The sequence below is a fragment of the Lepisma saccharinum genome, chromosome 18 (assembly GCF_977018435.1).
Source record: "Lepisma saccharinum chromosome 18, izLepSacc3.1, whole genome shotgun sequence".
Classification (NCBI taxonomy): Eukaryota; Metazoa; Arthropoda; class Insecta; order Zygentoma; family Lepismatidae; genus Lepisma; species Lepisma saccharinum.
Genome location: NC_139246.1, coordinates 16,700,514 through 16,714,465, shown reverse-complemented (window position 1 = coordinate 16,714,465; position 13,952 = coordinate 16,700,514). Strand labels below are relative to the sequence as shown.

At 38.1% G+C, this 13,952-nt stretch overlaps 1 protein-coding gene across 1 annotated transcript in view; it reads left to right on the top strand.

Annotated features, from left to right (window-relative positions):
- The first annotated feature begins 23 nt into the window (after window positions 1-23).
- Window positions 24-13,952, top strand: part of LOC146002419 (sarcalumenin-like) — a 110,558-nt gene continuing 96,629 nt past the window's right edge. The window contains exons 1-2 of the mRNA XM_083140241.1: window positions 24-110; window positions 3,403-3,528. Coding sequence (XP_082996367.1) covers window positions 3,414-3,528 — 115 coding nt within the window. The 5' untranslated portion in view covers window positions 24-110; window positions 3,403-3,413. The remainder of the gene's footprint in view (window positions 111-3,402; window positions 3,529-13,952) is intronic.

The window sequence follows — 13,952 nt, the reverse complement described above, 5'->3', positions numbered from 1 at the left end:
TTGTCTACTGTTCTTGTCGTTCACCAAGATTTGTACAGCACGTCTGGGCGGTTCGGCTTGACGTTATATACGTGTGCGTAGCTTTGCAGGGAATATAGACATAAAATAATGTAAGTTTGCGTTTGTACGTCAAATGCATACTAACTTTTACGTTTTTTATTCAATTGTAACCCGGAAAAAAATAGAAACGATGTTTTGATGTCTTGAAACTACTAACATTGTGGGTGTAGTAAGTTCGTGTTTAGTTATGTTGCAAAAGTCAAATAAAGTAAATGATACAAATTTACAAGGAAAGTTTTCTGTACATGTTTTTGTTTTTATTTTAAATAAAGAGAAAGCCGGTGCTAACTGCGTAATGCATTGAAGTAAACAAAATATATGATACCGGTAATCTTGTTTTTATGAATTTGCTAAAAGTTCTACCATGGTTCAAAATTACTAGTGAGTTTTAATAATTCACATTGCACTTTTTTAATATTGGAACTATATTTCCACACAAAGAGAGACTTTTCCGAAAAATGTTTCGCATATTATTTAGTTGAATCTTGGTAACTTTTAGTAATAGCAAATATCTGTGCAATCCTATTATATAAAATGGACCCAACTTCTGGTTGCCAATTCTCTTCATTACCCAATCCTTTTTTGTACATAATATGAATTCAGTATATGTCTAAATGCAGATAATAAGGGACGTAATGAATGCACACCTGCTCCTTTTTTCCGTTGTCTGTATGGATATGTTAAACAAGTTTGATTGTATTACCTTACTGTTTCCCCCAGTTTGTTATTCATGTTTTACATGTAAACGTTAGAAAAAGCTGATAAATATCTTTCTAGTTCAAAATTGTTTATATAACAATTGAAAACGCACTTAAAGTCAAGTCTGCATGCTGAAAGAACAGAGCCAGCCAGACCTTTTGGTTCCAAGTGGGGGTAAAGTGTTCGCACTTCGTTAATTTACCCACAGTCCTAAACTACCGTTTGGTCATTATATGCTTTCCCCTTGTAGCCCAAGTGCCTTTTGTTTTATTGCGATTTCATCATGCTACGAATGGAATTTTTACATGGTTTGATTTCGATGTACGTCTGTTCACATATACTGCGGAGTTGTAGCGATTACTTAAATTTACAGGAGAAAGTACTTACGCAAATTATTTTCTGTAGCGTTGTTTATGTTCGGGAATGTAGTTTTGATCCATTTTAATGTGAATGCATGTGGTTTTCTACGAAAATGTACTTCCGACGTGCTATTGCTGCTGCCGCCATTTGCTTTCTGCACGAGAGCACAATACGTGCTATTGCTGCTGCTACAACATGATGTGTCGAGGATGCGTCGTGAAGTTGTTGCCGGGTGTGGAAGATACCGTGGAATTTGTAATTCCGATGTTGTCCGTATATGCTAAATTGAACGAAAGGAGTGCTAATGGAACCTAACCTAACCTAGTAGTCATACCTCGTCCCCGTGATGGTTCGTGGGGCTATCGTATGTAAGAAATAGACATTATTTTCGTTAGAAATCCATTATTTCACCTAAAGAAATGTTCTGCAACGCAGAATAGTACGTTAGCAATGTAAAAAATTGCGAAATAAATCATTGATAGGTGTCTCCGGTATAGTAAAGTAGTACCAGGTTTTGTTCAAAATATCCTTTCGTTCTTAGGTTAGGCAGGTTAGGTTTGGTTCCTTTAGCATTAAAATAAAGTCCCTAAATGGATTCTACTAAGGTTCTGATTTACTTCTACATTCATTCCCACGCTTCTACGATATTTACTGTCGCTTGTCGACTGAGAATATCTTGTCCATGAGAAGTGCGTAAGGTCATTTTCAAGTTGTTTTTTTTCAACATAAATAACCTTTTTCGAGTCCAAACAGTGCTCATTACTTCAAGGAAGGTTCAAATTTTGTGTTACAATAATTTCCAAACTTCTACGATAATTAGTATTTGTGCTAGGATAAAACATAAAACAATCGGAACCGTTACAGAATCCCAGCCTGGACATTTTTTTCTCTCTCTCTGTGAGTGTCCCTTCATCAATTTCATCATTCATCCTCATTGTCATGATGAACCAAAAGTGGTGGTGCTAAATAACAAAAATAGTAATACAAATAAAGTTGCTTCCACAAATTGATCACATTTGAAAATGTAAAATTTTGTCTTCCAGTGCATCAAGAAATTGATATATATATAAATTGGTTTTCAATCCAAGACTATTACTTACATTCTAGAGTCTTAAGCTTCTTTGGCAGCACAAGTGCATTCAGTTTGCACATATATCAGTCTCCTTTATGTTCTCACATGGTTAGCATGTGCCTGCACAATGAGATAAGAAAGAAGGGTAAAATTGCCAAAGCTGGGAATTGGCTGTAACTAATTTATTCTGTAATTGTTGACATTCGTACTTACTTATTCTGCATTGCGAAAGATTGTTTAACAAGGGATTTCACTTTTTTTTAACGAAATTAGTATCTATTGTCGACATATCAAGTAATTATTGTTAGTTCTTTTCTCGCTTCCTGAACACGCAAAATGACTAGCGTTGTGTTTCAAATGGCAAAGCAGTGTTTCAACCTTCTTAACAGAAAAAATCCTGCATGGCTCCGAAAACCATTCACGCATAACCCCAAAAACCATTCATGCATAGCCCCAAAAACCATTCACGATAACCCCATGCACCATCACTGCAAGGTTAGGTTAGGTTGGGCAATATAGTGAAAAAAACTGTGTTTGGAAACAGAAGATTACGTCATCAGATGCTCGCAACATGGATAGAAATGCAAGCAACAGCTTTCGTGCATCGGACGGACATTATTATAGAAAAAAAAAACATGAATTAGCGGCCAAATACATTGAAAAATGCAAGAAAACACTTCTACGACCTTCCGAAATTACACAGAAACTCAATTCCGTAAGTACTTTCTCCTGTAAATTTGAAGAAATCCGATTCCCGGCTTTGACAGTTTTACCGAAAGAAGTTAATAAATAGAAGGGCCAGATCTTGTCTGAATGGGTTGCATACTATACATCTGGCTTGGAGCTGTGCACCCTCATTTTATCACACATTTGTAGTCAAAGAAAGGCAGAGTACTCTAGTAAATGTAGTATTTGAAATGTAAACCTGTGTTTTAAAGATCTTTCATTCCAGGGTTAATACTAGATTATTACCGTACATATCCGTTCCTCATTCTGTCATATATCTTGTGGAAATCTCTAGCATATGAGAGTCAGACTATCTGTTTTTTTGTATGATATTTTTTGAACAATTGTCACAATTTGTTTAACCTTAATTTCCTGCAGATGGAAAAAAAACAACCCAATATTTAGACACTTTCTCAAAGGTAAATAAATTGACTAACTTTGTGGACCCTTGTTTAATATCCAGTTCTGTTTAATCTTTCTTGTAGAGTGAGAGAAAATGTCTGGAAGGGTTAAGAGTCGCCAGTCAGCCAATCCAATGGATCATGCAACGCTAACTGTGAATGAGAAGATATTGCGCGAGTGTCATAATCTCTACATAGATCAGGATAAAGGTAGGTGAAGTAGATTACATCTTCATGTTTTCTATATGTGGACAGTACAAAAGAGCATTTCTATATGTAACCGAGCGATTTACAAGTTATTGTACAAGTAATAATTTGCAAGAGTTCAAAAGTGGATGTCTTTGTTGAGATGCTGAGGCTCTGGCCTCTTGACTTCCAGCCAGTATAATCCTCAATGACGTTTGTGTTTTGTTTTTCTCTTGAGCATTTTTTGACAGTCACAGGGGAGTGAATTTATAATACCGGACCCCTCCCCGATTTTTGTAATATTTCGCATACTCACTAATAACCTCCTAATAACGAATTGAAGTTAAAAATTGAGGGTCACGTGTAGAAATTGCGAAATTGAGTGGTCCGTGATTGGAACAGACATGCACGATTGCTCATTATTTACAGGAAGATTTTGTGTTTCCAATACTTAAAAAAACTAAATATACATTCCTAACATTACTACGACTCCAAATTTGAATTATGCTTGCCTAACCTAACCTTACCGTGAATGGTTTGTGGGCTACCCTACTGTGCATGGTTTTATGATCCCAAATTTTAACTGTTTGCCCAACCTTACCGAGAATGGTCAGTAGGGCTATCCGTGAATGGGTTTGCGCTAATTGTGATAATGAACCGATAAAAAATCTTATTTTTGTAGCACTTTAACGGCAAACGTTCTTCATCGAAGATGCCACTTTCGTATCCTGCAATTTAACGATCGATGCATTGTTGCCAAACTTAACTGTAATCAACAACTTTTTGACTGTTCTCTTCCGCCATTCTTACACAATCCATGCTCTCCAAGTATGAAGTCAACAGTGTGGCAATGCTGTAGACAGCGTTACTAATTGCTAACGTCAATTGTTCATATCAACAAATATGGTTACCATACTTGTATACGGAGAATCATTGCGAGAATTGAAAAGCTTATTTTACAACTTCTACACGTCAATGAACAATTTCTACACCTCACCCCAACATGTTAACCTCAGATAAATCATCGCAACTAATTATTTTGTGAGTATAAGACGTAGCATATAAATTACAGAAGGGTCCGGTATTGTAAATTTTAGCCGCCACAGACAGTTCTGGTTTGTAATGATCCCACTGTAAGTCAATGAGATCGTTACAACTCAGAAGTGTACGTGACTGTACATTCTGCACCGTGACCATGCAGTCTAAAGCTTTGGGCTCCGGTTACGGGACATGTGCAGGTTCAAGTCACTTGGGCAAGTGTAACAACTTTTCTCTTGAGATTTTGGCCTGTGTGTGGGACCGTTGGCCACCCACAGTGAGGAAATTGGGTAGCTTACCAATGAGTAGTGTAACCCAGTCGGGGAAACCTACAACAGTGACTGGCAGTTTTGACGTGTTGACCGCACGTCACCCCGTAACTGGTTGGATGGTCTCCCACCTTGGCAAGTGGGATCGAGGCCGGCATTTGGTATATAGACCCTGGCCCTCAAGGGCTGTTGGTCCGTGGGTTGTTATCATTATATTTTTGCGATGAGTGACAGTAACAGCCTTTAGCTTGTACCAATGGGGTACTGATTTGAGTTTTTTACTGTTTTAATTTGATCTTGATAAGTTCACATCCCAAATATTCGTTCCTTTTATTTATTTTTTAAAAATGTCCATGTTATTCCTAAGGTTGCAAATAGCCTCAGTGCTAATACACCCATTTTGCAGATCTTAAATTTTAATTTCTAGTAAGTCAAGTATTAAAATCCTATGTTACTATATCTTCTGAGGCTTTTTTAACCCAACTTTAAAAAGAAAAAGAAAATACTCCATTTCTTGTAGCTTAACCTTACTTTGCAAGGTCACAAATTAGGTCACATATGTTACCTCATATTGACCAAAACGAGTTGAATCTAAAAGTTGAGATTTTTACTGAGAGTTAGGATCATGCTGGGCTTCCTTTGTGCCAAATTTCAGAATTTTCATAGAGGACCCATCTGAGATACTTAACCCCAAAAACAGCCAAATTCCATGAGCGGTGGCCATGTTTGAACCCTTGCTGTAAAAAAGGGGTGCATTTCTAAGCACTGATATTCTATTTACAGACACCCTGCAGATAGGTCTACACGTTAATAAAAATTCAAGCCTTAAACTAAACTACTTCATTATAAAAAAATAACTATTGTTACCCAAATTTCCACCATAATTTTCGTACTTAGGATGACATTTTAAGCAAAACATACTAGAATATCACAGAAAGTATGCTTTTTTAACTACAAAATGAATTTTGTTTCAGGTCTCTAGCTCTAACGGTTTTTGAGATATTAAGGTTTCTATAAACTGCTACATGAGCAAGAAAAGCCATGCACCATGTTGGAAAAATGGTTGCCTCAGGAGAACTAAAGACAATATTTTTTTTTGGACATTGGTTCTGATATCTAGAAACTTGTACAAATGTATGTACTAAAAATGAAATTTTTCTAAAATGGTCATGCAACCATTAATTTTAAAATTGTTTGATTTGATATGGAATGACCCTATTATTATTATTATTATGGATCCAATATAAAATTATAAAAATTCCACGAAGAATCCAAATGTTTCATTAATATCCTCAATTAATGTATGTAACCAGCTGGCTGCAGTGGGTTTTGCTTCAGGAAATTAAATTCGATATTAAGAGACTTACCTTACAAAATCAGGGTGTGTGAATTATGCCTTAAAATTACCAACAAAATGGAAGGATTTTGCTCTAAGTTATCCATTTTGTATGATATTTTTTTCCATTAGAACTTCAGTAAGTTGGCATCATTAATATATTTCTGTTAGCTATGCTCTTGGATGTGCTGATTTATATTTGACAATGCTTCATTGAGTGTTGTTTTTCAAGTTGAACTAAATATTGTGTTTCTGTTAAGGTAGGTAGTTTGAGGTAGCATCAATGAAAGTTTCCCACATTAGGTTGTCTATAAACTTTGATATAAACTTCATTACTTTATAAGAAAAGGTAACTGTCCCTTTTTTTCTTTTTAAGAGGCGACATTGATCAAATGTCAGATGTTACTCAAGGTAGATGCTTGAAGTATAGTACACATACTTACTGATAATTAGTTGCTGTGTTTCCTAAAATGTATTTCAAGGCATTTTGGGTCTAACTTTTCTGACAATGGTGACCTTGAGATTGTAAATAAATCCTATTTTGAGGAAGTTAACAAGACTCTAGTAGTAGCTATTCTGTTGTTTTGAGGCATACTTTGTTTTCCAAGAGTAATTTATCACCACCTTCAATAGCAAGTATGAACAGTAGGTTGGTCCCCAGTTATATGTTAGAAAAATAAAAATTATTTTTCCTAGGTCTTATTCTCTTAAATTGTTCTTATATTGGATCTTATTATTGCATTAAAATTTCAGCGCAATAGGTTTATATTTAGGGGTAGTGAACAAGGCTTTGGCGACTGGACTCCTGTCCAGTATAATACTCTGTATGGCCTGTGCTGTGTCCTATCCGTTTGTGTTTGTGATTGTTCTGGTACCCTTGACCCTCTGTACCCTCTTGCGAAAGTGAGATATTTGCATGGTTTATGAAGATTTTGTTGTTTGTGAACATTGTCAGTTATTTTTAGCTCTTGGAAATTTATTATTGTGAAGTAAAGTACATCTGTTACCTTAGTGGGTTACTTTGCTGCAAAGCAGAACAGCCCAGAAGCTGTTAACACAAGTGAATATAGTGCCCAAATTGACATTCCACAACAGTAGCTATAATTTTACGTATGTAGGTTAGGATTGCTAGGTTTGGTACTGATAGTTATTTTTGATGTGTTCTTTCGCTATTTTAATGTGCATGCAAGTAGTTTTTACAAACAAAATGCGGTGAAAGTAGTGGCGGCTCGTGGTCTGACTTTATGGGTGTGCACTTCAGACTCGTGTCCAGAAGAAGTGTTATAAACCCTCTCAAATACTCGCACCTGTTTTTGCATACATAATGATGATAAATGCATTGGCAACCCAAGTGTTATGACCACCTTTTACCAGGGTTGGCCCAGATGGGCCCAGCCCAGTTTTTCCCACGCAGGTTTTTCAGAAAAACCCACCTTGTAAAAAACCCACTCAAAATGTGTTTTTTTTTCTTCCAGAAAATGCTGTAAATTATTGCTTTAAATAATTGTGAGGTTCTAGAATTGTCAACAGTTTGAGAAAACTTGTAAAACAAAGGTTTAGCCAAGCTTATAATTCTCAAAATAAGTAATGTGGTACAGTGTCTCCTAAAAGTTTTAGGACAACGACATTTTAAACTAGACAACCCAGTTTACACAAGGCGTTGGTGGGTTGCGTGTAGAGTTAGGCTCAATTTCAGGGTTGCCACATGCACAATATATATTTATAACATACGCAAAAGAAATAAATTTAAGTATTATTGTATAAAAGTAGAAAAAAATATCAGTATTATATTTGTTGCAAATCAGAAATACTTTCTGAAAGAAAGAAAATTGATTTTCTAGTACTTCATTGCTGATGAGTCTACACAAAGAAAAGAGGAGAGAGGAAACGTAAGGGGACAAAAGAGAGGTGAAGAGACTAAGAGGAAGAGGAAAATAGAGGACAGAAGCGGATAGGAGAAGTAATGAGAAGAAAAGAAAAAGATTCGAGGAGAGATGAGGAAAATGGAGCAAGAGGAGATACGAGGAGGAAAACAAGATGAGTAGTTTGGAGAGGAGAGGAGATGAGGAGACGAGAAGAGGGGAGTGGAGAATAGAGTAAAATAGAAAAAAGAGAAGAACGAAAAGAAGAGGAGAAGAGTGCAGTGGAGTCGGAAATCGAATACAGGAGAGGAGATAAGAGGAGTGGAGAAGACTGGGATGGTGACAAGATGCGAGAAAAGTAGGGAAGGCGATATGAGATAAAAGCAGAGGAGAAGGAGAGGAAAGAAGAAGGAGGACGAGAAGATAACAACAGAAGGGACTGGAGACGAGAGGAGAGAAGAGGTAGTTGCAGAAAATATCGTCTCGGCATCAAGAATTGATGCATTGATCAAATTATCGACATGAAATATTCAATAACATTCTGAAATGTATTGGAAAATGTATTAGATTGGTGCAAAATGCCTTTCGGCTGAGTTCGGAGCAAGATAAAATCTTCCACGTAACGTATTTCATTTTACCTGCGATTACATCACTAAAAACATGAATGTAATTTTAATATTTATAAAATTTTTCTCCACTTCTCACTTCGTTGAAATGGAGATTTTGTAATTTAAGATTTTCCCTCCCCCCATCGTTATTTCCAAACTGAATCATTCAGTTTCACACGGCCTGGACAATGAACACAATGGGATATGTCTAAAAGTTAGGAAAATTTTCTGCCACCGGAGGCGTTTGAACCTATGACCATCAGGTTGACATTCCTGAATGGTAACCACTACCCTACAAGGTTTCGCTCCTGAAAGAAGGTAGAAAGGGCTGCCCAATGTGAAATGTAGATGCAACTCTCTTTCTACATGTAATGTGCAAAGAATACTTGTTTTTAACAAAGAAAACGAAGGTAGTTCGAATCGGCGAAAACATTTCATGGAGAATTGCACATGATGAAAATATTTTACCCATTTTTCCACTCGAGTTCAATGCAAAGATACCTGCGCAAATATCGACTGAAATGTTTTCATCATGTGCAATTCTCCATGAAATGTTTTCGTCGATTCGTACTACCTTCGTTTTCTTTGTTACAAACAAGTATTCTTTGCACATTACATGGAGAAAGAGAGTTGCATCTACATTTCACATTGGGCAGCCCTTTCTACCTTCTTTCAGGAGCATGTTACAATGTACACGTACACTCTATACCATGCTCTTTTTCTCCAAAACGATTTAAGGAATTAAATTGAGTCATTGTAGATAATTCGTCGGTCTTCAATTTTGCAGCAAAACTTTTAAAATTATATTTCATAGTTCAGGAGAGGAGTGGTGGTAAAATCGCAAACATACATTTTGCCATAAATGTAAAGCTTTTGAGTTGCAATTTTTAGAGTTACAAGATAACTTAAAGGATTGGTGTCATATTGCATTTGAGAAAAATTTGTCACCATGTTTAAAGATGGTGGACGCCAGACTGATTTAACATACCTTGCGAGAGCTTTAAGTTATGCAAATATTTGAGGTTAGATTTTCGTAGATTAAGAAAACCAAGTCTCGGCTACGTTAGGACATTACTTGAGCTTCAAGTTTTAAATAAAAACTCATTTTGAGACCACGATATCTGTAGCAAATATAGAGTTTTTAAGCTGAAATTAGTCTCAAATACATACACCCAGGGAATGATTTTATTTTGCATATGCAATTTGTTGAAAGTATTTCAAGATGGTGAATGAAAAATTGATTTTTCATATACTGAGGTAGCTCCAAATTCTGATGCCACTTTCAATATCTGCCTAAACTACATTTTTGGACATTAAGAAAAGAGACTTAAATATCTTAGGGATTTTCTGAAGCTATGGCTTGAAAAATATATTCTTTAACAATATAGTGCATATTGTTGTAAAGCATAATGTCTCACGGGGGATCTCTGTTATGTACACATTTTTTTTTTTTTTTACATATCTCCCCTACTGTGTATATACATCTTTACGTTACAATCCATTAACAACTGCTCTTGGTTGCCTTTTGTCCCAAAACAGAGAAATGCACCTAACAGGACTTCGAGGACTTCACTCTACGAGCACATATATAGCATAGTGCTAACTCGCTCTCACAGTCCCTACGCAATCCTCTCATTCAGTAATGTACATTTTATCTGAGCTACGAGCACACTATTTAGCATAGTGCTAACCTGCCCCCGCAGTTTATCACGCAGAGGTCCCTATACATACGGCGTTCACTCTCTGTGTATCTCTATGCATCCATCTGGCTCTGAGTAACTGTAAAAAACAAACTATGTCAATCCATCTGGCCCTGTGTCTGAGCATCTCAGAGAACGTAACAACTTGGAACACGGTATATTATATACCTCCGACAAACTGGCCCACCCCCAACCAGCAGGGCAGGGCCCTATTGTTACTTTTCAAACAGGAAGGCCGTTGAGGGAAAACAACCGTTGGCTTACCTGGCTATCAGGCAAAAAGCAACCTAGGCCAGAGCATTTACAAACATTCAAATTTTTACATACTCTATGTGATCAAAAGTATCCGGACACATCGCGAAACGTGTGTTTATCGTAGAGGGCGACACAGTACTGCCATCTACCGTGTGGAACACATAGTCAGCGAACTCAGTAGTCTGCAGACAGTGTGAGACAGTAGTATGGGATGGTCTGAGGAACTCACAAACTTTCAACGTGGTCAGTTGGTTGGGTGCCACTTGTGTAGGAAGTCTGTGTGTGAGATTTCCACCCTCCTCAACATCCCTTTGTCCTCTGTTTCCAATGTTATAGTGAAGGGATGTGAACAACCCAAAAGCGTGCAGGCCAACCTCCCATGTTGACCTCCAGAGCCATCGAGTGTTGAAGAGGGTCGTACAGCATTATCGTCAATCATCCATCGCCGCCATCGCACAGGAATTCCGAACTGCATCAGGATCTACTACAAGCACCATTACTGTTTGGCGCAAGGTGCGGCAACTTGGTTTCCATGGCCGAGCAGCTGCCCATAAGTCAAACATCACACAGACAAATGCCAAATGCCGCCTAGTGTGGTGCAAGGAGCTTCGAAACTGGACCATAGAACAGTGGAAAACCGTTGTGTGGAGTGATGAATCACAGTACACAATGTGGCGATCCGATGGTAGGGTGTGGGTGTGGCGAATGCCTGGTGAACGACATCTACCAGCCCGTATAGCGCCGACAGTGAAATTCTGAGGTGGCGGGGTTACAGTGTCGTCATGTTTCTCCTGGAGGGGGCTTGGCCCCCTTGTTGCTTAAATGGCAATGTCACGGCACAAGCTTACGTTGACATTTTAACAGCTTTTATGCTGCCTACCATCGAAGACCAGTTCAGGAATGATCATTGTGTCTTTCAACACGACCGAGCACCCGTCCATACTGCAGGGCTTGTGGGGGAGTGGTTTGACGACAACAACGTCCCACTAATGGACTGGCCTGCGCAGAGTCCTGATTTGAAAACCATAGAACATCTTTGGGATGTTTTGGAATGCCGACTTCGTGCTAGACCACACCTATCCACATCAATACCTCTTCTCATTTTGGCGCTCTGTGAGGAATGGGCTGCCATTCCTCAGGAAATTTTCCGGCACCTGATTGAAAGTATGCCTGTGAGAGTGAACGCTGTCATCAAGGCTAAGGGTGGGCCAACACTGTATTGACTGTCATTGTTCCCGATAGAGGGTTGCCCAAACTTGTACTTTATTTTCAGGTGGGTGTCCGGATACTTCTGATCACATAGAGTATATATTTCCATTTTCCAGCTATGCGTAAAAACCACAGAGCAATATGTATGTTGGGATCCAAATGGGGGCCACTAATGTTTTGTCCACGGGAACTGTAAGTTTCATAGCAACCAGATATTTTGGAGGATAGATACGGTATTTCATTTGGATGAAATCAGTCAAGGCAATTAAATATGTCAGCCTTATAATTTTGGCATGGTTAATACACGTAGGAGATATTTAAACTTGAAACATACACAAAAATAATGGGAAAACGCAACTGTGAACAAACTGTATTGCAGCAGATTTAAAAGTGTGTGTGCAGCTACCGTATCTTGTATAGTAGGTAAAGTTACCTGTGCATGTAGCACCGTGCCATGAAGGCACATTGAGGGGATATGGTGGTAGGGCCCAACATATTCTTGATCTCAGCCATTTTGGAGGTGATGTGAGCACAATAAACTCCGGCTACATTTACCCCCCCCCCCCCCCATTGATTTGAAGCTGGGTGAGTTCCAGAGCTGCTTTATGCAGGGACAAGACCTGTAAAATTCCAACCTGAGATCATCCACCCCAATATTCGAACCCGGGTCTTCTGCATGGCAGTCAGTCAGCCTGTCTACTTTTTTTTTCTTTTACATTTGTAATAAAAGTAATACCCCTAAGCAATAGTATCCCCCTTTTTCTCTCTATTTTCTAAATTTTCACACACATCAATTTTCTCTGTATTATTATTGGAACAAACATCCACATCCGAACCAGTATTCGAACCCGGGACTCCTGGCATTGCAGCATGCTGTGCTAACCACTTCGCCGCAGAGCTTGACTAAACCACCACAGCTATCAAGTATTAGTATAGTATTGCAATGCGCAACCCTGGGAACTGGTCATAGATATATTAACTGTTACGCCATCCAGCAAGAGTAGAATCAAACTGTTGGTCAAATTTTTCAGAACATAATATTTTAGATAATTTAATCATTTGTCCCTCACTGTGGCTGTGCGGTCATTCTTTGGGCTCCGGCTATGGGATGTGTGCAGGTTTGAGTCTCCTTGGGGAAACGTAACAGTTTTTCTCTTGAGATTTCGGCGTGTATATGAGACTGGAGAACACTCACCGTCATGATTAAATTGGGGAGCAACGAATCAGTAGCGTAACCTGGTCATGGAAACGTACGACGACGACTGGGGGTTCATCGTGCTGACCACACATCAACCTGTAACTGATTGTATGATCTCCCACCTCAGAGTAGGATCAGGTTGGAGTGCGGCCAGCAGTCGGTAGGTAGGCGTGGGCCCTCAATGGTCTGTTGCAAAATGGGTTATGTATGTTTTTAGCTTAATCATTTCAAGGTGGTAGACCTTGATTGTCAATTCTTAACTATGTTAACAGAAAATATTAAATAGTTTTTGATTCAGTGAACTAAAACAATACAAATTGAATGTTTCAATATGTTACTATCAGGGAAAAATGTATTTCATTTTTAAAATATATATATTTATAAACATAACATGAAAAAAACCCAATAAAACCCAGTTTTGCCTGGGCCCGGGCAAAATGCCAATCCTGCTTTTACTTAAAATGGGGCTATGGGAGAGTTTTATTTCATGAAAAATATAAAAAAATATCAATACATATAAATTGGAAATACTTCGGTGAATTTTCCATCAATCACGAGAAGAGTGATGTTATTGGGTATAGATAATTCAATATTCGAAAACCTGACAAAATCACTATAAATGTATATATACCGATCTACAATATTCAATAGTATTGTCGATTTTCAAAATATGTAGTAAAAATTTTCTCCTTCGCTCCACTGATAATAGTGAACAAGAATTATAACATTTGCATACATCAAACAAGCAGGCGATTATCCGGGGCGCCGACCTCATGGAGCCACCAAACCGAGGATTCTCCTTGATTAGAGGCAAATCCTAAACATGGCTATTTGTTTCTTTGTTTGCATTTATTTTTTAGCTCCAGTTTATGCACATAAAAGCAACTAGAGACGACCTACAGTTTAAAGTAAGTGGGTTCCGAACCACTATGTGCCTCCACCGTGTCCATGGCTATTATTTGTCAATAAGCCT